General features: G+C 47.0%; 1 protein-coding gene across 2 annotated transcripts in view; it reads right to left on the bottom strand.

Annotated features, from left to right (window-relative positions):
* The window catches only part of ANXA5 (annexin A5), an 846,782-nt gene that overhangs the window by 697,674 nt on the left and 122,421 nt on the right, over positions 1 to 26,687 (bottom strand). For both annotated transcript variants that reach the window (XM_086962217.1, XM_086962218.1), the window contains exon 3: positions 17,691 to 17,775. In XM_086962217.1, coding sequence (XP_086818343.1) covers positions 17,691 to 17,775 — 85 coding nt within the window. The remainder of the gene's footprint in view (positions 1 to 17,690; positions 17,776 to 26,687) is intronic.

Here is a 26,687-nt window from a genome sequence, read left to right as displayed (position 1 = left end):
TCTGCAGGTGAGACACGCCCTCAGCACTCATGTCCCCAAAGGCACGGAACTCCCGGAGGCATCCGCTCTTGAGGACCGTGGACTGGATGGGCATATTCCGGAGAAAACCATTTAATTGATATATCGGAAACTGGTCAACAACTCCGAGAACCCATTGGTGAGGATTAGAGCTCAGTGGAGTGCGGATGGGCTAGAACTTGATGACGAGGATTGGGTGGAGGCGGTGTCTTCCCCCAAGGTAGTCGATATCCAGATGCGGCTCAGATTGGTGCAGCTAAAGACATTGCATAGATCCTACATAAAGGGGCTCAGTCTGGTACAAATGGGCCGTGCTTGGAGTGGAGTTTGTAGGAGAGTGCGCGGAGCAGCTGGCACCTTGATGCATACCCTCTGGCATTGTGATGCGATACAGGCATACTGGGCAAAGATTCATGATGAGCTGAGGGAAGTGTTGGGTGTGTCGATGCGGCCAGAAGCCCGGAGATGTTGGATGAATGCATGGGAACCATTCGATCTAAATGTATACCAGAAGCAGAGGGTCACGCGAACATATATGGTGGCCAAATGTAATATCACTCAACTTTTGGGAGCCAGCCAGCCACCCCGAATCAGTAAATGGGCAGAAGACCTTGATTGGTGTATGTTCAGAGAGGGGTCAGTGTATGTGGCTAGGGGTTGCCCGCAAAGGTGGGGTACGATTTGGGGGGCGTGGAACAGCCACCGTGGGGAAATCTGTGAGCCGCCCACATCAGGTTTAGACCTGGATGCACAGGAATACACTAGACCCTTGTACTGATTGTTGTGTATTTGATTCTGTATTGGGCCGCATTGACTTAAGAGTTGCAACCGAATGCATTCACGTGAGAATTTTATGTATTTTATTTGTTTTTGTTTAATAAAAAGAAATTTAAAAAAAATTAACTACAACAACTACAGGAGACCGGAAAGATGGGTGGGCGCATGTGAATCTATAGCTCTAAATTCGTAGAACAGATGCTTACTGGGTAAGTAACAATATCCGCTCGAGGCATGTGAGCTGTAGATCACATGCTTTGCATAGACTATACAGCAGTAAACTCCCAAAGCGGTGGATAACCTGTAGTTGTTTGAAACAGTGTTTTAAGTACTGCTTGGCTTACATTTGCTTGTTGTCTTGCTAACACATCTACACAATAGGGTTTGGTGCATATGTGCGGTGTAGACCATGGTGCTGCCTTACAAATATCAGCTATGGAAATATTTCCCAAGAAGGTCATAGTAGCTCCTATTTTGCGAGTAGAATGCGCTTTAGGGGGTACTGACAAACTTCATTTTCCTTTAACATAACATGTTTGGATACATTTTACAATCCATCTTGTAATACCCGATTTAGATATAGGATTGCCCTTGTGAGGTGGAGAAAAAGCAACAAATAGTTGCTTTTGTTGAGATAAATTTGGTTCTGTCTATGTAATAAAGTATAGCACACCTAACATCAAGTGTATGTAAAAGTATTTCCCCTACTGAATCGGGTTGTGGAAAGTACACCGGTAACTCAACTGATTGATATGAAAAGCAGAAACTACTTTAGGGGGAAATATAGGATTGGTAAGAAAGACCACTATCTTTGTGATGTTGAAAGAAAGGCTCTTGTATAGTTAATGCCTGAAATTCACCAACTCTCCTTAATGAGGTTATCACTATGCGGAAAGTAACTTTCCATGTAACTGACAGTGCATTAGCTTAAATGTTGGACCCATAAGCCTTGAAAGGACTATGTTCAAATTCCAATCGAAAGCAAGGAGAATTCTTGGTGGTATTACCCTTTTTATACCTCCATGAAGGCTTTAATCACTGGTACTCTGAATAGAGATAAGTGTTGTCTATTTTGCAAGTATGCAGCTACCACTGCAAGATGTAAATGAATGGATGTGTAAAATAATCCACCTTGCTGTAAATGCAACAGATCACATGATGTTCTATACAAAAGCATCAAGTGGATTGATGTTTCAATAGACAACAAACCACCAAACTGTATGAATGTTCTCAAACTGACTTCAGGAACCAAACCGCTAGATTGATTTTTGTGGGATTTGGAAAACAAGTTACTTACCTTCTGCAAAAATATATACGTAAGAGACATACGAGTTAGATTCCTTACCTTAGAATCATCCCAAGGCGTCAGACCGGCTCAAAGAACTTTTTCATAGCAGTACCCCTGTGCTTCAGTAGGCGGCACCAGTCGACTCCGCGTTAGTCATCTGCGTAATGATCCCCTGGATGACATAGCCCCATCTACTTAGACGCCGCCGCCGAGCGCTGATGTCAGTTCTTTTAAACTACATTGAAGGCCAGAAGCACAGAGCCATGCAAAACACAGACCACTGGTGCACAAAACTAAGGCCCTGAAAGAGAGTTCCTTACCTAGAAGTCAGTTCGCAGAACGTGGAAGATAAGTGGGGTAGTAAGAAATTTATAACTAATATACATCTCTTACAGATATATTGTTTCCGTGGATAAGTAACTTGTTCATCTGAAAGACTATTGGTTATAGATGACTTACATTAGAATAGATACCCCAGCAATACCAACACCGGAGGTGGGTCTGTGAACTTAGTTCACACCAGAAAGTCCTGAACAACTGAACGACCAAAGAAGCAGTCTCTCTGGACTTGAGAATCCAGGCAATGTAATTTAGTGAAAGTGTGTAAAGATGCCCACGTAGCTGCCTGACAGATGGCATGAAAGGGGAACTCCACGTCCCAAAGCAGTAGTAGCTGCTGTCGACATGGAGAAATTTGCAGTCCTAATGGAGGCTCCTTTTTCGCCAAGGCATAGCAGATCTTGATGTGAATAACGGACCATCTAGAGATGGTCTGTTTTTACACGGCCCGACCTCTCTTGCCACCCACATAGCCAAAAAGAGTTGATCGTGCACCCAGAATGTTTTTTGTGTGGTCAAAATAAAAAGGATAACGCATGCTTTGTATCCAGACGGTAGAGCCTTTCCTCCTCCGTGGAAGGATGCGGGGGCAGGAAGAAGGTGGGCAATGTGATGGTCTGTCCTATGTGGAAAGAAGTAACCATTGTGGGAAGAAAACAAGGTTGATTTCGGAGGACAACCTGGTCCAGATGAACAGCAAGGAAGGAAGGCTTAGAAGAAAGAGCCTGAAGCTCACTCACCCTGCGAGCAGAGGTGATGGCAATCAGAAAGGCACACACATAAGGTAAGTTAAGACCAGATTCAAGTCCCACTGGGGCATTACGAACGGAACAGGTGGAAATAGGAGAGTAATGCACTTAAGAAATCTATTTAAAATAGGGGACTTGAAAGGAGAAGGCTGATCAGGAAGGTGAAGGATGGCTGAAATGGCCAAAAGATAGCCTTTAAGTGTGCCCAGAGGGGAGCCCTGCGAGGCCAAAGAAAGAAGGAGCCACAAGAATAACGTGGGCCTGGTCGTGCTTGATCTTCAGCACTCTAGGCAGAAGTGGTATAGACATAAAAGGGTATAGAAGCCCGCAACTCCACTCGCGACGAAAAGCGTCACCGAGCGAGTGCCTCCTTGGAAATTCCAACGTGCAGAATTGCGGACATTGCACGTTCTCCTCAGTGGCAAACAGATCTAACCAAGTCTCTCCCCTCTGCTCAAAGAGACCTTGCACCACCTCAGAGAGAAGATGCAACGACGGCTGCGTTTGTGCACCCTGGCATTCAGGGAGCCTGCCAGGTGTTAAACCACCAGGGATATGCCCTGATGTTCCAACCATGTCCAGTGGCGAAGAGCCTCTTGACATAGGGTCCACGACCCCACCCAGCCTGGTTTGTTGCAGTACCACATGGCAGTGGTGTTGTCTGAAAACCTGCATTACTCTAACCATGACAGATGAGGGGAATGCTTTTAGTGCAAGACGAATCACCCAAAGCTCCAGAAGGTGGATGTGGAGCTCGGACTCTGGTAGAGACCAGAGGCCTCTGATCTCTGCCTCTCCCATGCGTCCGCCCCTCCCATGCGTCCGCCCATTCCGAGAAGTGACACCTGTCACCACTGACTTCTGGTTGGGGAAGGGAGAGGGATCTGCTGTTGACCCAATCCAGATTTGTTGGCCACCACTGCACTTAGAGTTCACTCAGAGCTGAACTCAATCGGAGAGATTCCCCTGATGTTGTGCCCACTGGAACTTCAGGTCCCACTGCAGAGCCCACATAAGTCCCCTGGCATGATCCAGCAGATGCAGAAGGCCATGAGACCCAATAGCCTCAGGGTCATTCTCACTAAAACCCGGGATAGAGACTGACACATAGGAATATCCCGGACTCACTGCTCAGGAGGATAAGCCCCAAACTGCATGGTATCCAGAACTGCTCCAATGAAAAGGAGCTTCTAAGAGGGAACTCAGTGCGACTTCGGCACGTTGACTGAACCCCAGCGAATGAAGGAGGTCCACCGTAGTCTGGAGGTGGGAGAAAACAGCCTGGGGCGAGCCTGCCTTCAACAGCCAGTCATCGAGATAGGGAAAGGCTGGAACCCCTGATCTGTGCAGATGAATTGCAACCACCTATCACTTGAACACCCGAGGGGCGCTGGTAAGGCCAAAGGGGAGCATGGTAAGGAATATGCTGCTTACCAGTATGCATCTGTTCTTGGCATAGAGGGCTGCAGAGTGGTACATTATGAATAGATCGCCATCTGGTGTAGGGCTCGGATGATTGCACTTTGTTTTTCTCTTGGAGAGTCTTTTGTATCTTGGTGACTCCTCCTCTGGTTGGTAGTGCGCATGGGCATCGGCTCCATCCTTAGATCGTTTTGCCATAGTAGGGTTAGATGGAGTAGTATGATGGAATACAGATAGGAATGCCCATGTAAGTGTATCTAAATAAGATAGTGTTGGAACAGACACAGGTTTCCGGGGAGGCTGGGAGGGCATGTACCACTCTGCAGCCCTCTATGCCAAGAACAGATGCATACTGGTAAGTAGCATATTCCGTTCGAGGCATATGGGCTGCAGATGGTACATTATGAATAGACTATACAGCAGTTCTCTCCCTAGCGGTCTTTGCCCGTGTCTGTTGCAACTGTCTGAAATAAAGTCTTTAATACAGCTTGTCCCACTCTAGCTTGTTGTGTTGTGTGCACATCTACACAATAGTGCTTTGTGAAGGTGTGCGGTGTAACCCAGGTAGCTGCTTTGCATATGTCATCTAGTGGAATGTTTCCCAAAAATGCCATAGATGCTCCTAGTTTACGTGTAGAGTGAGCTCTAGGAGGAACAGTTAATGTTCTTTGCTTTTAAGTAGCATATTTGAATACATTTTACAATCCATCTGGCAATGCCCGCTTTAGAGATGGGATTGCCCTTATGTGTAGGAGAAAACGCAACAAATAGCTGTTTTGTCTTTCTGAAAGTTTGTGTTCTTTCTATATAGTACAATATTGCCCTTCTGACATCCAATGTATGTAGGGCCCTTTCCGCTACGGTTTGTGGTTTTGGAAAGAAAACCGGTAATTCCACTGACTGATTGATGTGGAATGCAGAAATTACCTTTGGTAGGAATTTTGGGTTTGTTCTAAGAACCACTTTATTTTGGTGTAACTGCATGAATGGTTCTTGAATCGTAAAAGCCTGCAACTCACTTACTCTAAGTGACGTAATCGCTATGAGGAAGGCCACCTTCCATGTGAGGAATTGTATTTCACACCTATGCATAGGTTCAAAGGGTGGCCCCATTAGTCTGGTAAGTACTATGATGAGATTCCAGACTGGGGAAGGTGGTCGTCTTGGTGGAATGACTCTTTTGAGTCCCTCCATGAAAGCTTTAATTGCTGGTACTTTAAACAGGGAAAGATGTTGCCTGTTTTGTAGGTACGCCGCTATAGCTGCAAGATGAACTCTGATAGAGGTGTATGCTAATTTACATTGCTGCAAGTGTAGTAAATAGCAAATGATCCGTTTAGTGGATGCGTCCAGAGGGTTGATGTGCTTACTGTTACAGTGTATAGCAAACCTCTTCCACTTTGCTGCATAGCATGCTCTGGTGGTAGGACATCTTGCTTGTTTAATGATTTCCATACATTCTGGTGGTAAATCTAAATATCCAAACTCTAGGACCTCAGGAGCCAGATCGCTAGGTTCAATTGTTTGGGATCTGGGTGCATTATTTCTCCATGGTTCTGTGTAAGATGCATGGGTAATAATCTTAGCTTTTGATGTGGCACCTGTGAGAGTTGTAGTAGCGTGGTGAACCACGGCTGTCTTGCCCACGTGGGTGCCACTAGTATCATTGTCATTGAGTGCTGATGCAGTTTCCGAACCACTAACTGAATTAGTGGGAGAGGGGGGGAAAGCGTAAGCAAATCTGTTGGACCAATTTATCCATAGTGCATTGCCCTGGGACCGTTGGTGTGGGTACCTGGATGCGAAGTTTTGGCATTTTGCGTTCTGATGATTGGCAAACAGATCTAGCTCCGATTGCCCCCATCTCTGTAAGAATGGCTGCAGTATTTGGTCGTGCAGCTCCCATTCGTGTACTTGTTCTGACGGTCTGCTTAGGATGTCTGCTATCTGATTTTGAACTCCTGGTAGGTGTTCTGCTAACAGATAGATCTTTTGAGGAATGGCCCATCTCCAAATGTCCTGTGCTAGTTTGGATAGTTGGAGAGAGTGTGTCCCCCCCCCCCTGTTTTTGAATATAATACATTGCAGTCATGTTGTCTGTTCTGATCAGGACTGCCTTGTTTGTTATTTGCATTTGGAAAGCTTTTAGTGCTAGAAATACCGCTAATAGTTCCAGGTAGTTGATGTGCAGTTTCTTTTGCTGCACACTCCACTTCCCCTGCACTGTGTATTTGTCCATATGCGCTCCCCATCCGGAGAGCGATGCGTCCGCTGTTATTATCACTTGTGGAATCGGTTCTAGGAACGACCGTCCTTTGGAAATGTTTGTTGTGTTCCACCACTTCAGAGAGCGATGCGTACGGTCGTCTACCAACACCAGATCTGTAATCTGACCTTGAGCCCGATTCCACTGTGTCGCTAGACACTCCTGTAGTGGACGCATTTGTAGTCTGGCATGTGGTATTAGCAGTATGCAGGAGGACATCATGCCTAACAGTTGCATAAACACTCGTGCTGGTAGTGAGTGTTGTGGTTGAAATCTTTGTATTAACCCGACCATTGTTTGTATCCTGATCGGATTGGGGTATGCTATTGCTTTTTCTGTGTCTATAGTAGCCCCCAGGTATTGCTGAATCTTGTTTGGTTGCAGGTGTGATTTTTTGTAGTTCACAGTAAACCCTAGGTGGTGCAGCAATTGAAATGTCTTCTGTGTGTTGTGAAGACATTCTTCTTGTGACTTGGCCTTTATTAACCAATCGTCCAAGTAGGGGAAGACATGTATTTGTTGTCTTCTTAGGTGTGCTGCCACCACAGCTAGGCATTTTGTGAACACTCTTGGTGCCGTTGTGACCCCGAACGGAAGGACTTTGAATTGATAATGTTGTCCTTCCACTACAAACCTTAGGTATTTTCTGTGGGCTTTGTGAATTGGGATATGAAAGTAAGCGTCTTTTAGATCCAGTGTAGAAAGAAAGTCCCCTTTCTTCAGTAAAGAGAGTACCTGTTGGAGCGTGACCATGTGGAAATGTTCCGAATTTATGTATGCATTGAGAGGTCTGCGGTCCAAGATTGGTCTTAGGGACCCGTCTTTTTGGGGGATTAGGAAGTATAGAGAGTATACTCCTGTCCCTTGTTGATGTTTTGGAACCTTCTCTATTGCATGCTTTTGTAGCAGTGCTAGTACTTATTCCTTTAACAATGTCCGATCTTGACTCATTGGACGCTGTTTGGGGGGGATGTTTGGTGGGGTAGCTGTGAGTTCTAGGCAATAACCATGTTGGATAATCTGTCTCACCCACTTGTCTGATGTGATGTCTTCCCAGACAGGTAGGAACTGTGATAGAAGTCCCCCGACCGGTGTTATGTGGTCTGGGGGAAGTTCTATGAAGTCACTGTTTTGGGGTTGAGGCGTTGCGGTTGTTATTATTTCCACGGCCTCTACCCTTGTTGTTGTTACCCCTGTAACTACCTCTTGAATTACCTTTGGGTGATGTAGGTGTCAAAGAGGTGGATTGCTGATTTGTTCCTGTATTTTTTGAGCCTCCTCTATAGGTGGATCTACGAAAGGAACCTCTGTGTTGGCTGTTGCAATGCTCCCATTGACTTAGCCGTTTCTGTATCTTTTTTCATTTTTTCTAAGGTCTCATCTGTGCTTGAACCAAAAAGTGTCTTTTGATCAAAGGGTTGGTTCAATAAGGACGTTTGTACTTCCTGTTTGAATCCTGAGATTCTAAGCCATGCATGTCTCCTTAACATGACACTGGTGTTGATGGATCTTGCTGCAGTGTCTGCTGCGTCTAGGGCGCACTTAATGGAAGTATTAGTTATTATTTTTCCTTCCTGTATTAACTGATCTGCCTTTTTCTGATGTTCTTTGGGGAGATGTGTGATGAGTTTTTCTAATTCATCATAATGTGCCCTGTCATAACGTGCAAGTAGTGCCTGTGTATTGGCTATACGCCAGCTATTTGTCGCTTGTGATGCTACTCTCTTGCCTGATGCATCTATTAATTTTGACTCTTTATCAGGTGGAGGAGCCTCTCCTGTAGATAATGAGTTCGCTCTTTTACGAGCGTTTGAAACTACAAGCGAGTCCAGAGGTACCTGCCCTTTGATAAATATTGGATCCTTTGGAGCCGCCTTATATTTTTTATCAATTCTTGGGTTTAACACCCTAGCCCTCACTGGGTCTTTGAATATTTCTTCTGTGTGACTGAGAAGACCCTTCAGCATAGGAAGAGTACCTGATGTTCTTTGTGCATTAGGTAGCGTCTCTAATAGGAAGTCCTCTATTTGAGGTTCTGTATGTATATCTACTTTATGATATTTTGCTGCCCTATTAATGAGCTGTACAAACCCTGTGTTATCATCAGGTGGTGAAGGCTTTGAGGGATATAACTCTGGGTCGTTGTCCTCATCTGACCCTACGTTATAATTTTCCCATGGGTCATCCTCATCTGGGATGGTTTCATCATCCCCTTGAGGTTCTCCCTCCCCTGGATCACTGTCTACATCAGACTGAGGTGTAGATGGTCTTGATGTGGAAGGTGCAGGAAAATTTGGCATAGTGTGAGGAATAGGAGAAGAGGGTGTGACTTTAGGTCGAGGAGAAGCAGGAGGAGTTGTATTTGTCCCCAGTGTTCTCTTTTTTGAAGGAAGAGATTGGTCTTCTATCTGTTCATTCTTTCTCTTGTTCGTCACTACTTTGCCAGTTTGCGGATCGATAAACAAAATCTTTTGTTTGGGATCTGTCTGCTGCTCCTGAATCGGTACCGAAGGCCTTGGTTCCGAAAGGTGCTTATGTTTTCGATCGTCAATGTTCGGTGTTTTCGGCACCAAGTGTTTACTCGATTCCGACTTCCTCGGTGTCGAGTGAGTCTTCGACGTCGAATCATGTTTCTGTTTCGACATGGAATGTTTCGATGCCGAGCTTTCCCTTGCATGAAGCTTCGGTGTCGAAGTCGATGTCGACCGTTTCTCGGATCTGACATGGTGGGAGGCCGAGTGTTTCGGTTTCAGTTTCGGTTTCGTTGCCGGGCCCGAAGGCGGGGCGTCGGAAACTTTTTTCTGCGGTTTGACCGGGCTCGAAGGCGGGGTCGTTACCACACGGGGTCTGTTTTTTGGTAAGGGGACGTCGTCACTCACGGTTTGTTGCACGTCGAGTTCTTCGACATCCGACTCGTCCCCTTCCGACCCCGACTGATCCTCATGATCCTCTTCTTCCTGAAGTTGCTAGTCTCCGAACAGCTCCGGCTGCATTCTGGAAACCTCGTGTCTTCGAGCTCGACGATTTCGAATCGTCGACTTGGAGGAGAATGCTGCGCAGGCTTCCCAGTCCCTGGATTAGTGTTCAGGCGATAGGCAGAGGTTGCACACCTCGTGTAGGTCCTTGTGTGGGAACTTAGCACCACACGTTGGACATTTCTTGAATGGAGTCCTTTCCATGGACTCCGGGCTTGACTGCGTCGAGAAAGGCCTCCTGTTCGTCGACGTAGATCAAAGTTTTTTCTTCGATGTTGAAGTCGAAACGCGCCGGAATGGAAATGAAACGCGTTCGATAACAATACCGTCAAATTGGAAAGGGAATACGCGCCGATAGGTCACTTCTTTTTGAAGTCGATCTGGAGCGTCTCAATCCTCATCCGAACCCGATGGCGGAAAAAAAACAATCTAAGGATGGAGCCGATGCCCATGCGCACTACCAACCAGAGGAGGAGTCACCAAGATACAAAAGACTCTCCAAGAGAAAAACAAAGTGCAATCATCCGAGCCCAACACCAGATGGCGATCTATTCATAATGTACCATCTGCAGCCCATATGCCTCGAACATAAAGTGGTAGTGGCTTACAGTAAACGGTAGGCAACGCCTTTGAGCTAGCAGGACGGGGATGTGGAAATAGGCGTCCTGTAAGTCCAATGCTACCATTTAATCTCCAGGGTCGAGGGGAGTCGGAACCTGAGCCAAATTGAATATCTTGAACTTCTCCTTCCGGAGGAAGCGGTTGACGTCCCCGAGATCTAAGATAGGATGCAGGCCTTTGTCCTTCTTGGGAACCAGAGAGTAGTGGGAGTAACAACCATGACTTACTTCTGGGGGAGGGACTCGCTCGATAGCTCCCTTGGCCAAGAGAGCTGTTCATTCCGGACTGAGAAGGGCCAAGTGATTCTACAACATGCAATGGAATGGAGGTGGAATGGATGGAGGGGTAGTCTCGAAGGGGCGGGAGTAGCCCCTTCGGACTATCTGCAAAACCCACCTGTCCGACGTGATGTGGCAGTGGGGGAGGCAATGGCGGAACCTGCCGCCCACTGGCAACCGGTGGGCCTGAAAGGTCAGACTAGGAAGGTTTGGAGGCTGCTGCAGAGGGGGCGCTAGTGGACTGGCCTGGTCTTGGCCCCCCCAGACCCACAGCGTTGGTACCCATGTCCCCGGCAGCTCAGAGACCGGGCAGCTTGCGCAGGCCTGTGGCTCTGGGCGGATCGTGGTGGGGCACCCCTTCCGTAGCCACGAAAGAGGTGAAAAGCAGACTGCGCAGGACGGAAGGAGGTAGTGAGGCTCAAGGATCTGGCCGTAGCTCTAGAAACCTTAAAGCGCTCGAGTGTGCTGCCTGCCTTGTCGCCGCACAGGCGACGGCCATCAAAGGGCATGTCCAAAAAGGTTGATTGCACATCATCTGAAAAGCCAGTGAACCTCAGCCAGGCGTAGCGTCTCAGGGCTACAGATGTTGAAATCATTCTGCCTAGAAAGTCATCGGTGTCCAGCCCACAACGTATGGTAACATTTGCTGAATCGCTCCCCTCCGAAACAGCATAGGGTGTGGGGCCTGGGCCTCGTCCGGACACACTGGCAGCACCTCTGCAACCGCATCCTTAACAGAGCGGGTGTAACGGCCAAAGAGACATGCAGTGTTGGCAGACCGCAGCCCTAAGCTGGCGAAAGAAAACATTTTCTTACCAAGATGGTCCAGCTTCTTGGAATCCCTATCTGGTGGAGCAGTAGGGAACACGCCTTTGGACATTGAGGCTTGGACTACCAAGTTCTCAGATGTAGGCTGTTGGGAGTGCAAAGTGGAGTCAGCCTATCCTGGGCTTGGACCACGTGCCCAGAAGGATGTTCGTGAGGGCAACATTGAACGGCAGCAGGGACACCGTAGAGGCCACTCACGGTTAAAGCACCTATGTTGGGAGGTTGGTCGTGACCGCCACCGGTGGAAGCTCAAGGCCACTGCGTAAGAGGATCCCTCCTCTGCAACCACGGTAGGATGCCAAGGTCTGAGGAAGTATCCAGACCATTGGAGTCACCCAGTTCATCTCTCCAGTCCGGTTCTTCCCACTGGTCTTCTAGAGTGACAACAGACACCTCCAAATCCGCCTGGCCCTTTTTTGGCTGCCACTTAGGGCGATAAGGAACGCCAAGATAGAACATTGGTACAAAAGTACCAGCCGGCACCGGTACCAGCGTAGGTTGCCGCCAGTCCGGCTCCGTGTCTATGTCGAGGGGTAGACCGAGCTCTATGCTGGCCGGGGACACAAACGGCGTTGGAGGTGTCGTACATGGATTCAGCGCTTGGGGAGGGATAATGCGATTGACCAGCGCAGATCCGGATCTAGGCCTGGATCCCTGGGCGCCTTATGGTGCTGGGGCAAAAGTCGCCGGCTTCGAAGGCCTATAACCCCCAGCCGAGTCCGAGGGGCACAAAGGCGTGCTGGCGGAGTCAGGCAGGGGTCGCTCCGGCTCCCATGAAGGGAGGGAAGCCCGGAGCCTACCAAACAGGCTCTGCAGGTGGAGCTGGAGGACTACTACCATCCACATGCAGTCGTTCGACCGATGTGGAGAAGGCGAAGAAGACTGCTTAGACTTCTTTTTGTGCTTAGACTTCCTCGAAGACAGACTACGGTCACGGATTCATTACTACCACTCGTTCGGGACCATGAGTGTCGTGGAGCTGACTGCCGGCTCTCCAGAAGCTTTCGGGACCGCTCCCAAAGACTTCGGGCCATGGCCCGAGAGTAGGAGCATGACTTTGCGTCGTGGTTGCGCTCCAGACACCAGAGGCACACGAGATGTGGGTCCGTTACCGACATCAGCTTGAGGCAGGAGCCACAAGGCTTGAAGTTGGTCCACTGATGTGACATCCCTGTGCGCCAGGAGTAAAAGCCACTTGATAAGAAGTCGACAAAAGTCGGAAAATAGTTTGCAAAAAAGTGACTAGAGGTACTGCTCTCTCCAGATCTTCGCTGGCTGGTATAAAAGAAAGAACTGACGTCAGCACGCAGGGGCAGCATCTAAGTAGATTATAGCGATGTCCTCCCAGCGATCACGACACCGACGAACGCGGAGTCGACCAACGCACAGGGATATGGCTACGAAAAAATTCTCTGGATCCAGTCTCACACCTGGGGATAATTCGAAGGTAAGGAATCTATATCTAATAGTCATTTTCATATTTTCTGATTTCTCTATGGCTTTGAGTGAGGATACATGGTGTGAGATGTAGTTTAATGTGGCACCACCGAGAATTATAACCGGGTGGTGTACCAAGGTTGACAAGCCCATGTGGGGGCTACAAAGATTAGTGAGAGACGTTTGTCTGAGCTTCCAAACCAGTAAGGAAATTAGTGGGAGAGGCTGATAAGCATGAGCAAATATCCCTGACCAATTCCTTCATAGTGCATTGCCTTTGGATGCTGTGCGCGGGAACCTGGGCGCAAAGTTTAGGCATTTTGCGTTGTGTACTGCGGCAAACAGATTCAACCGTGGAAACCCCCATTTTTTAAAGTAGGGAAGTAGAACTTGGGGATGAAGTTCCAACTTGTGTACTTGCTGCCTGCGTCTGCTGAGCAGGTCTGCAATCTGATTGTCTACACCTGGAAGGTGTTCTGCTAGAAGATCAATTTTGTGGTGAATCTCCCAATTTCAAATGCTTTGAACAAGGTGCAACAGCTGAAGTGTGTCCCTACCCGTTTCTGTAGGTAGTACACTGCGGTCATGTTGTCCGAACGAACTAAGAGTGTTACCAAGAAGTTGGGTGAGCAAAGCTTGGAGTGCTAGGAACACTGCTAGAAGTTCCATGTAGTTGATGTGGCGACGTTTGTGATTGTATGACCACAGCCCCTGTACTGTGTAATGTTGAAGATAGGCAACTCAACCTGTCAACGATGCTTCTGCTGCCCCTATGGTCTGTGGAATCCTGTCTATGAAAGGCTGCCCTTTTGCTAAGTTTTGAGGGTTCCACCACTGCTGAGAGCGATGGGTGGGGCTATCTACCAACACTAGATCGGTTAATAAACTGATTACACCGACGCACTAGACATTCTGGATGAGGACGCATGTGAAGCCCTGCATGAGGTGCGATTGCAATGTAGTATGCCATCATTCCCAGCAGTTGCATGAAGACTCTGGCTGGGAATGATTGATTGGGTTGGAATTGTCATATTGTGGCCTGAATATTGTGAATCCTGGCTACATTGGGAGTGGATAGAGCTTTGAGAGTTTAAGTGAAGCTCACAGATACGACTGCACTTGTGCCGGACACAGGTGACATTTGTGTGCATTTATTGTGAAACCCAACTGATGAAGTAGGTGTACTGTTCTTTGAGTGGTAATATACATTTCTGGTTAGTGCCTGCTTTGATAAGCCAGGCGTCCAGGTAAGGGGAAAATAATGTATACATGGTCTTCTGAGATGAGCGGCTATCACTGCAAGACATTTGGTTAGCACTCTGGGGGCTGTGGTGACGCCAAATAGAAGTACCTTGAACTGGTAATATTTGCCTGCTATCAAAAACCTGAGGTATTTTCGATGAGCTTGATAAATTGAAATGTGAAAGTAGGTGTCTTTTCGATCTGGAGTAAACAAAGTCACCCTGCAGTGAGAGGAAAAGTACTTGTTGGAGAGTTACCTTATGAAATTGCTCTGAAAATATGTATTTGTTTAACTCTGAAATCTAAAATAGGTCTCAAGGACCCATCCTTTTTGAGAATGAGAGCGAAGGGAATAAATCTGACCCTTGATATTGGGACTGGTTCTACAGCCCGTTTGAGTAATAAAGATTGCACTTCTTGTTGGAGCAAGTTCTGGTGACATTTTGTGAGATCGAGGAGGAATGTTTGGAGGATTGCTGATAAGCTTCAGGCAATAACCATGTTGGATAATTCCAAGCACCTGTTTGTCAATTGTTATTGATTTCCAAATGGGGAGAAAGTCTTGAAGTCTCTCTGACAGGTGCAGAATAGTCAGAGGAAGGAATTGGGAAGTCACTGTTTGAGGAAGGGGAAGTGAGAGGTGTGGTATTTTTACCTCTGCCCCTGGGACTATTTCCTGTATAACCTCCTCTGAAAAATCATCTTTTAAAAGGTGATCGTGAATTGCCTTTGTAGGAGGAAGTGTTCTGGTCAGTGCCTGCAGACTTGGACCTTCCCCTATAAAAAGGGCACCAAAAGGAACCTCTATTTGAGGGAGATTGAAGTGCTTCCATCGATTTTGCTACATTTATGTCCTTTTTCATTTTTTGGAGCGCTAGATCGACTTCAGGGCCAAAAAGAGGTTTTTTATAAAAAGGTATATTCAGGATGGCTTGTTGGACTTCAAGTTTGAATCCGGATATCCGTAACCATGCATGTCGTTGTAGTAAGATGCCAGTATTTACCTCCCTAGCTGCAGTGTCAGCTGCATCTAGATCGCATCTGATAGAGGCATTAAAAATTAGTTTGCCTTCTTGGACTAAATCCTGAGCCTTTGCCTTATGCTCTTCTGGGAGAAATTGAAGTAATGTTCCACTTCGTTCAAGTGGGCTCTATCGTATCTTGCCAATTAGCCCTGCGTGTTAGCAATAAGCCATTGATTAGCTACATTCTTGCCAGAAGCATTGATAGGATTCAATTCTTTATATGGGAGACGGGCATCCCCAGATGCTTGAGAATGGACTCTTTAGTAGTATGAAATGCTAGAAAGAGAGCTAAGTGGTAATTGACCCTTAATAAAAATAGGATCTGTGGATAGATTTATATTTTTTATCTTCCACAGGAGTAAGGATTCTGGCATGGACAGGATCTTTAAAAATATCTACTGTATACCTTAACATATCCCCCTTCTGGATTTATCCTTCAGTAACTAATTGTACTATTTTTATTGTCCTCCTACTGACAGCCCTTTGAGACATTGTTGCATGTAACAAAATTAACATAACCTTGAGCGTAGGCAGCGTCTCAATGGATTTATGTGATCTTAGAGTGTCAAATAGAAAATCTTCCTCCAAGAACTCTTTATGTAGCTCAACCCCATGGTATTTTGCGGCTCTAGAAATAAGCTGTTGTATAACAGTTTGGCATCAGGTGGAGACTTGGCATGATAAAAATCTGAGTCTGTAGCCTGTGGAGGATCAGTTGTGTAGGATATGGTAATTGTGCATCCTCATCGTCACCTGTGGCACATTGAGGTGGATGAGACTGATTAGGTATAATATATAATGGATCAAGCTGTGGTGGAGAGGGAGGAGGAAGAGGTGGAAGTGTATGGAAAGGACTAGTGTCAACAATTTTTTTCTTCAACATAATTTTGCATGGGTTGCCCTCAACAGAAAGCTTGAACTTAAGATGGTGGTTTAGGATGGATACGACTGGTCTCAGAGCGAATACACAGTTGTATCTGTTTGGGATCCAATTTAGGTGATACAGTGTCAATGTTTGGATCCGGTTATGTTGTAGACAAGATTTTGGTTTTCGGCACCACAGTTTTCTGAGTCGAGCTGGAATGTCCTTTCGAGTGTTTCGAGTTTGAGGGTTGTTTTTTGGGTTTTGGGGTTAAAGGTTCGGAACCAATCTTGGATTTAGAGTTTGAAGATTTCAGCTCGGAAGTGGGCTTTGGTCGACTCTGAAAAGCCGTCCGGCTCAGCACAGAGTGTTTCGGTACCGTGCCAGGAGGCAGAGCGTGAGAAACTTGGCCTTGAGGCAGAGGTGGTACCAAAGCCTTAGATTTTTTTAGAGACGGTGGAGAGGGGGTGTGAGCGGAGAGAAGGTGTCTTCGGTACTCACGTACCTTTGTCCCTGCGGCACATCCTCGTCCGAGGTCCATCTGTAAGTCTAAATCCAGCTGTTCATCTGCCGCAGATACCTCTTCGTTCCGGTGTGACATCCAACCGCTGCATCTCTCGACTTCGAGCCAGACGATCCCGGAGTTCTTTCATCTGAAGGATTGGCATGCGTCGCAGTCTTGCTATCTGTGCTCGAGGGACAAACACAAATTACACACCGTATGAGATTCCGTACATGAATATTTCGTGTGGCACAGGGGACAGAATTTAAATTGAGTCTGTTCCATCAACGAGGAGCCGAACAGCTGCAGTTACGCCGGAAGGTCGCCCGCAGATCTTCCGGTAGAAAATGTTTAAGTCTTGAAATACGAATCGCGTAAGGAGAAAGCTTGTTCAAAAACAATACCGTAGAGGTAGAGAGAAGTACGCACAGAGGGGGAACCAGAGGATCGATTTTCGAAGCGGAGCGCAGCAATACTCATCCAAAAACAATGGCAGATAAAAACAATCTCACAATGGAGTGGATGCACATGTGCACTATCGCCAAAAGGAGGAGTCACCTACCTCGTAGCTGGAAAGACTTCTTCGAACAAAAACTTGCAACCATCTGGACCAAACACTAGATGGCAGAGTATGCAAAGCATGGGATCTACAGCTCACATGCCTCGAACATGTTTTCATATATTATTTTTTTTTCATAGATTCCGGGGTCCAGGCGCATGGGCGTGAATATTCAGTGTTTATTACTATCGATGAGGATCCCCAGGAAGAGAAATAGTTTAGCTTGCAAAAAAAGTCTAAACACCAGTACAGAACCCAGCTCCTTCACCATCTTATAATAATTAAAAGCTTTTAGGTCATTTAGGCCCACATGCTAGTGTGAAAATGGTCACCTATCAAACAGCATACATTTTGGGACACATATAGAGGAAAGACCTTGCATATTTTGGTCGATTAATATTCTACTGCACCTTGCAAATAAACTGAAATAGATTAAGTGGACAAAAAAGCAATGCATGCATTTACTGTGCATCATCACACACACAAACACACACACACTCACCCAGCCCCTTCATGGCTTGGCGAAGGGTTTCTGCATCTTCGTTGTCATTGAAGTCAGGGGCATCCTGCACAGTGCCTTTGGCGCCCTATTAAGGATTGCGATTACATATTAGCTTACACAGTTAAAGAAAGTGTACCATTATCAAAAATAGCAAATGCAGCAAAAATCAAATAGAGATAAATCATAGAAGACAAGGACTGTATGCAAATTGGCACGGCGTAAATTTGAACATCTATGCGCCTCAATACGGCTGCATGCACAGGTGCAAACAAGGAGTCATATGGTTTACGGATTGTTAAACACATAAGAAGTTGTGTACAGTCAGTAAAACCCCCTCATCGCAAGAGGGTCCTTACGAGGGCGAAGAAGTCCCAGGGACCAAACACAGATATCCTCTGCAGAGGAGGACAATCACACCCACCATCCACCTGAGGGAATCACTGCCTGCTTCTACAAGTGCTGATGGCCCTGTAGTGTCGCCTTGGAAGAATGGACGACACAGACATGCATATGTGGTGAGGAGCTGTATTTGCATGCAGCGGATCTCTTTACTTCCCTGCTCTGAACTAACTCCTGACCCTGAACTCCCTGTTCCGCCTCCCATTCTCCTCTCCCTTCTAGACCTTCTGTGCTGGTCCTAGCGCCCAGCACATCTTACAATGTTACACCTCCCCCCTTCTTAAGCAACTTGAAGAAAACACCTCATAGGCATCTATGCACATAGATTAACCAATAAAAGAAAACAAAAGTTACAGTTCTTCAATAGGGCGAACAGGTATTCTGTGAATATGCTTCGGCCGGAGAGCTGCAGGGATTGGATGAGGCGCCCGACTCCAAGATGGCCGCCTGTGAAATCTCGCACCTCGCGAGAATACGGTCTACAATCATGCGATATTGGCAGCGAAGTAAACAGGCAAGCACTGGTACCTCTGGGTGAAATTAATGCAGTCCCCGGGTCTAGGACAAGACCCTATGTACCGAGGAGACTCCCAGGCAGCAGCACGGGCATTCACAGCCCTGATCCTGCACGACCGGAGTGGGCTCCCGGTGATGCAGTGAACGGCACAGGTACACAGGACCTGGGTGGGCTCCCGGGTCGCGTCAGCGAGAGTGCAACGCAGGGGCACACGTGACCAGAGTGGGCTCCCGGGTCACAGCCCAGCCCACAGCTCCGAGGCAGCAGAGCAGACCGCAGACACAGCAGGGGTACAAAGCAACCGGAGTGAGCTCCCGGTGCCCGGGACGGCACCGCAGCACCGAGGCAGCAGAGTGCTCAGCAGATCACAAGGAAGGTAGTCACGGTCCACGCCAACCTTCGTCGTCAGATGTAGCGTCGCCTTGGATGAATGGACGACACCGACACGCATATGTGGTGCAGAACTGTATTTGCATGCAGCTTATCTCTTTACTTCCCTGCTCCGAACTAACTCCTGACCCTTAACTCCTCCTGTTCCGCCTCCCATTCTCCTCCCACTTATAGACCTTCCATGCTGGTCCGAGTGCCCAGCACATTCTACAATGTTACAGGCACCCTCTGCAATGAAACGTTGGATGGTGGTTTCAACCCACCTCTTTCCATTTCGATGCTGCACTCTCTCCAAACTGCCAGTGTTCACATCTGTGCTGGGAGAGTGAATTTCTGTCTGCAATCGGGCACACTGTCCTGGAGTGCACCGCACTCTCGCGCAGGGTACAAAATATACTTGAGGTAATACAGCCCTGTACTCATTGCCTCTGAAAGCTGTGCTTTACAGGTAAGAAGGCACGGAAAACACGTCAGATATTGCTTTCAAGACCTGTCATTTTTAGCTCCCACTTGTACGTTGGATGTAAAAAGAGGAAGCACTTGGTGCAAATTGTATCTGTGCTGGAGTGTGTTCTTGAGGAAAACTGGTACAAATTATCCAATCTATGTTCGATCATCAAAAGCTTGTATGCTAAACAAATACAAACCAGTTTGTTTCAAGTTCATACTGTAATTTAGGAAGTAATTGAATTTAGGAAACTATGTATTCAAATGCTCTGAAGTGAAAAGCTCACTACAGTTTGAGGTGTGTAACAGAGGAAAGAACGTCTCCGGATCAACTTCTTTCAAACGAAAGAACATAAATTATCTAGTTGATGGTTCATAATGCTAACATCACAAAGCTTTTTCTTACAGTAGGTGTGTCTTACTTCAGGCTTAGGTGAAAATGCTTCACATTTTTAAATTAAGACATGTTTACTCACAAAAATGGTCGTGTTTGTTAATTTGATCCATCTCATATCAGCATTCACGTCCACGCCTACATCCCTACCTTGACAACTACACATCTGCAGCTGGTTGATAATCCCTGCTTTCATTTACTATGAAAAGGTGACACAGTTTTCTTCCTTCAGGGTCCCAATTGCTAGTATGTACACACACTCTCTCTGGTAATACAAATCTCTTGGTCTTGTCCACAAGGCTATAAATAAACTTACTCCTAAATACACTGCCAATCTTTGTTCCACCCGATTCTCAGATCTGCCAAAAATGGCTCCTACAATACAAATTCGGATAGAAACGACGTAGAAATCGAACCCTTCTTAATCAAGGGAACTCTATGAGATGCCTCGCCTATTCACCTCAAATTGGAACAGGATCATTGCAAATTAATAAAATCTTTAAAGATTCCTCTTCTCCCAGGCACTTGGACGACCTCACCATCCAGAGACTCTACACTTAATGCCTAATCTCCTTTCAGTATACCGGTCAGACGTCCAAGACCTGTTTCCCCACTCCTGGGGCTTACTACACTCAAGGCTTTACCATCTTTTTACTTTAGTGAGCAGGATGCTACAAAACGCTCCAAGTATATAGACACATCCAAGTGGCCACTGATTGTTGACAAAGGACCCATTTTCTCCTTCCCAAAAGGTCATGGAAGACACAGGGAACAGCTGTGGAACATCAGCTTAACAAAGTAAGGGGGCAGCAGAATAGGAAAGCCAGAGAAAGGAGCAAAGACAAAACAATCGATCAAAGAGAAGAAGGCCTTGGATCAGAGAGAAATGTTGACAATACGTGATGTCTCGGTGGGAAGCTGACAGCGAGATATAACTAACTGGTAAAAAAGACAGCAGAGGGAGAGGTCACTGCAGAAAACTCCTGGACGCACCCATGGACCTTTCTCATGCTACTCCTGCAAATTCAGTGGCACCGACAACATCTCCGCTACAACCACACATCAGACTCCCGACCCCAACCACTTACAATGCATCCTTCTCAACACCCGATTGGTCCACAGGCTCGCCATTGACCTATGGAATCTACTAGACACCATTTCTCCGGACATCGCCTTCCTTACGGAAACATGGATGAACGCTTCCTCCGCACCAGACATCACCATTGCCATCCCTGAAGACTATAAGATCACTCGCAAAGACCGTACCAGCCACACAGGAGGAGGAATCGCTATCGTCCATAAGAAATCCATCCGCATCTCAACCAGCTCTGACGCCAACCTCGCCAACTCCGAACACCTTCACTTCCAGATCCACATCGACCCCAAAACCACACTCCGAGGCACTCTCCTCTACAGACCACCAGGACCCCGCGCAAAATTCAGTGAAGACATCACGGACTTCATCACTCCACACGCGCTCCCCTCCAAAGAATACATCCTTCTGGGAGACCTCAACTTTCACCTTGAAAATATCAACGACCGCAACACCGCCACCCTCGTGGACAACCTCGCCAACCTCGGACTTAAACAACTAGTCACTTCCCCCACCCACATCGCAGGTCACACACTCGACCCCATCTTCACATCCAGCAATCATGTCTCCTTCGGCCACACCACGGACCTCCTCTGGACTGACCACAGCTGCGTTCACTTCACCTACAACAAACCAAAACACAACATCCACCTCCAACCTACCCTGCAAAGAAACTGGAACAAAATCACCACGGACCAAATCTCCGCATCGCTCCTTCAAAACTCCCCAGCCCCCTCTAACGCCAACGAAGCCGCCGCTAACCTCACCCTATGGTTATCCAACACCGCCGACACCTTAGCACCACTGAAAAAACGGCAAAGCAAACCTGGCAGCAAGAAGGCCTCATGGTTCAACGATGATCTCAAGAAGTCCAAGAAACTCTGACGCTCCCTTGAAAAGGCCTGGAAAAAAGACCCAACCACCAGCACCAAGGACGCCTTCAAAAACGCCACCCGCACTCACCACCAACTGATCCGAAAAGCCAAGAAAACAGCATTCAAGGATCGACTTGACAACAACGCCCACAACAGCAAGGAACTTTTCAACATCGTCAAGGAATTTTCCAATCCCTCGGCCAACTCCAACGACATCACCCCCTCTCAAACCCTCTGCGACTCCCTAGCATCATTTTTCCACAACAAGATTGCAGACATCCACAACAGCTTTGACAACCAACCCGGAAATCAACCCACCCTACCATTTGCTGATCATCTTCCCCCCGTGAACATTCTCAACGACTGGAACCCAATCTCCACTGAGGACACCATCCGCCTGATGAATTCAATCCACTCAGGATCCCCCCACAGACCCATGCCCTCACCACATCTTCAACAAAGCAGACTCCGTCATAGCTCCGCACCTCAGAGACGTCATCAACTGCTCCTTCAACTCCGCCACCTTCCCGGAAGACTGGAAACACGCTGAACTCACCGCCCTTCTGAAAAAACCAACAGCGGACCCCACCGAACTCAAAAATTACCGCCCCATCTCGCTTCTCCCATTCCCGGCCAAAGTCATCGAGAAAGCTGTCAACAACCAGCTCGCAACCTTCCTCGAAGCCAACAAATCCCTCGACCCCTCACAATCTGGCTTCCGAGCAAAACACAGCACTGAGACCGCCCTCATCGCAGCAACAGACGACATTCGAACGCTACTAGACAATGGAGACACAGTCGCCCTCATCCTCCTCGACCTCTCCGCAGCCTTTGACACAGTCTGCCACAGCACCCTCCTACAACGCCTCTATAACATCGGAATCCAAGGAAAAGCACTTGAATGGATCACCTCGTTCCTCACCGGAAGAACCCAGAGAGTCCGCCTTCCTCCATTCAAGTCCGAGGCCTCTGAAGTCATCTGCGGCGTACCACAAGGATCCTCACTCAGTCCCACCCTCTTCAACGTATACATGAGCCCCCTCGCGGCCATCGCACGCCAACACAACCTCAACATCATCTCTTACGCGGACGACACTCGACTGATCCTCTCTCTCACCAATGACCCCAGCACCGCCAAAACTAACCTACACGAAGGAATGAAAGAAGTTGCCGAATGGATGAAACAAAGCCGTCTGAAACTGAACTCAGACAAAACAGAAGTCCTCATCTTAGGTACATCCCCCTCTGCATGGGACGACTCCTGGTGGCCGGAAGCCCTCGGAAAAGCACCCATCCCGACAGACCACGCACGGAACCTAGGCGTCATCCTGGATTCTTCACTCTCAATGAACAGACAAGTCAGCGCCGTATCCTCTTCCTGTTTCAACATTCTTCGCATGCTCAGAAAAACATTTCGCTGGATCCCCTCCGATACAAGGAAAACAGTCACCCACGCTCTGGTCACGAGCCGACTGGACTACGGAAACACCCTCTACGCGGGTACTACCGCAAAACTCCAGAAGAAACTCCAACGAATCCAAAACGCCTCAGCCAGGCTCATATTAGACCTCCCACGCAACGAACACATCTCTGGTCACCTTAAAGACCTCCACTGGCTACCCGTCAATAAGAGGATCACTTTCCGACTGCTTACCCACGCACACAAATCACTCTACGACATCGGACCAGACTGCCTCAACTCACGACTGTCCTTCTACACCCCCTCCCGCCAACTACGTTCTTCCAACCAAGCCCTCGCCACTGTACCTCGCATCAACAAGACCACCATGGGAGGCAGATCCTTTTCATACCTGGCTGCTAAAACATGGAACTCACTCCCCGCTTACCTTCGCCTTACCCAGAACCACCTAGCGTTCAGAAAGCAACTTAAAACGTGGATATTTGACAAGTAATCCTCCTCCCCTTCCTAAGCGCCTTGAAACCCTCTGGGTATGTAGTGCGCTATACAAATCCTATGACTTGACTTGACTTGACGGGCAAAGCAAATGTTCCCGGCTTATAATAATGACTCAGTGGGGGGGGGTTGCCGGATGTCAGTAATGATACAAGTGCCCTCACAAGTCAAAAGGTTAATAACCGCTGCTCAAGTAGACTCTGGATATTGAAATTAATCTCCCAAGCTCGAACTGTAGAGAAGAAAAAAGTGCACAGGTAGGAAACACTAGGACCAAAACTGCAGAGGTTAAAAAATGCGCTCAGCAAATAATAAACTGCAAGCCAAAAGTCAACAAACGTGTGCCGACAGGAGAAAGCAGAGGTTCGATCAAGGAAGAAAAATCTAAGGCTGATGGAGATACCACAGTGGACTAAAGAAGGGGACACGCAATGGTTTGTGAGAAAAAGGATATGCTACATTCTCAAACCTAAAGACCTGTTCAAACCTTCAGTGCAGGAGGCTCACATGATGTCTGCGTCCCCCAAGACAAACTCCAAATAGTCCCTGCTCCGCAACCCCCAAGGCTGTGGGCCCCTCCAAGGTTGCTGCAGGAGGCTGGCTTAGTATATGTTGCACACTTATGTAAATGGGCACCCTGCACTAATCCAGACAACCCTTGTGGTGAATTTGGTGGTCTTAGACAACCTTAGAAAGCTATCCAAGTGGTAGCTCTGGTGAACAGCCTTCAGGCTTAATGCAGAAGGAGTGTAAAGCTGGCTTTTTTACCAGAACATAATCTTACGGATTTAGAATAGGGGAAAAAGGACCACACAGGGTATTTATAAAAATAGGTGTTTATTATAAGACACTCACTAACACCTACACATATCTCCTACCTAGAGATGTACACAATACTTTGCATAGAAATCATGTAAGAACCCCCAATACCCATTGTCGCCAGGGAGAAACCAAACCATATACTAAAATAGAGGTATGGGAACCACGACTCAAGTCAAGACTATACCAAGAAGATGCAGAAGTTAGAGGTAAGTAACCAATAACCCCGCGGAGGCCATCTGCAGAGTGGGAACACGGCCGCGGGCTCAGTTTAAGTCAATGGATAAGTCGCAGTTGCAATTTTACAAAAGGACCCTTCCCAGGACTCTTTGAAGACACCTTGTGGAAGACAGAAGGTTAGAGGGCCACCCCACGTCAGGATACCCTAGGAACCAGGATACCTACACCAGGAAAATCGGGCGCACAAGTGTGAAGTGGTGTTGGAAACCACCGAACTCAATGAAGAACTTCAGGAAGGTGCCGCTGCTGGCGAAGGTGAAAGTGTCTGGTGTTTCAGGAGAGTTGGCGGGGACATTGGAGCTGCAGCTGTGTGGACCAGGAGACCCTGTGGAAGACTATGAGCAGTTCACAAGCTGTCCCACGTTGGATGTCAGGAATTGAGGAGGGGGGGGGGGGGCGGCGGTGTCTGTCAGGAGCACCAACAAGCCTTGACAACTGCATATGTTAATGCCGTTTAAATGTGTATTCATGGTTCATTAATTTAAAGCCTTTATTATTAGGGTGAGCACTCCAAGTAAATGTAAATTCTGACTGCACTAATGACAGGAGGGCCAATATAAAATATGTACACACGGTTTCAAAGTTTACAAATATGAGGCTATGCATAATGCTCTGATTAGATGCAAATATCTGCAGAAGCTTGAAAGCAAGAATAATGATCCTTTGCTTTCAATATAAAACGTTCCTAAAAAAATGAAAGGTAATAAAACATTTTGCTAAACTATCGTAAAATTACAGGTAGCATTTCATTGCAGCATCAAATGTGTTGATGCATGCTAGTATTTCCCTAAAATATTCATATTGTAAAAATCAGTGTAACCAGTTTCAATAGGACTATGGGAAACAAAAATAAACAAGCTTTGGCAAAGCCAATAGGTCTGAATTGGTGGTCAGCTTTTTAGTTTTGGCAATGCGTGACTTGTTTTGGCATGGTTTTTGTAAAAGCTTATTGATGTGAGAGCTGCCGGGCCTTCACCATTATAACAAACATTGGCTAAAGCAAAGATTGTTTTTGGTCTCAATAAAGCACACACTGCCACATTAGTTATTGGCACTGAACAAAACTACTTTGTGTGCCGATACGCCTCTTGTGAAAGAGCAGAATGCGGTCACTCACGGGAAGGGAAGAGAAAAGTGCACCCTTGGTAAATGTCCTTGCATTAAGTGCAGCTATATGGCTTTCGTGAATTCACAAGAATTTACAGAAGTAGGGCAAGAAATTGTACTCCTTGAAAATATTAGTGAACTGCATTTTAGCATGAGCAAATCTGCATATGCAGATTTGCTCATGCGAAACCCTGTGTCTTTGCAAGTTCATTTTCCCTCCAACCACTTTTCCCCGACTCTGGAAGAAGGTTTACGTCTGCCATTATCAAGAGTAAATTTCCAACATTTTTCAGTATAGAAAAGATTGGAAAACAGTTGTTGAAGACTCTTAAAACATGCAAGTTAGTAGATTTGCACAGACTCAAAAGGGCATTCCAACCCTGGAACTATTGCTTACCACTACCTTCAGTCCCAGTATGTAGATCTGCCAAAACGTGGCAACATAAAGGAATATTCAAACACCACTATGGTATGAGCCCTGGCATAAATATTCAAACACCACTATGGTATGAGCCCTGGCATAGAGGCTACACAAGAGTTTTTATGCAATGAGATTGCTGCCATAATCTGTCACCAGACTACATGGCATCAAAAGGACAGGTGGATTTCGTTACATGACAAGTAGATTTATGAAGAAATATGCCCCATGGACAAGTAGATATTTTAATAAATTCCACACCAGTCAGTACCATATACTACAGACTTACTTATAAGGGTGCACGATTAGCCAATCTGGGATGTACCAAAGTCCTCACCAAAACCAATTGAGGGGAGAAAGAACAGCCTGGTGTTCGGATTAGC

Source organism: Lissotriton vulgaris, chromosome 3_1 (genome assembly GCF_964263255.1).
Source record: "Lissotriton vulgaris chromosome 3_1, aLisVul1.2, whole genome shotgun sequence".
Taxonomy (NCBI): Eukaryota; Metazoa; Chordata; class Amphibia; order Caudata; family Salamandridae; genus Lissotriton; species Lissotriton vulgaris.
The sequence above is the reverse complement of the archived record's forward strand: the minus strand, read 5'-3'. Positions and strand labels throughout refer to the sequence as shown.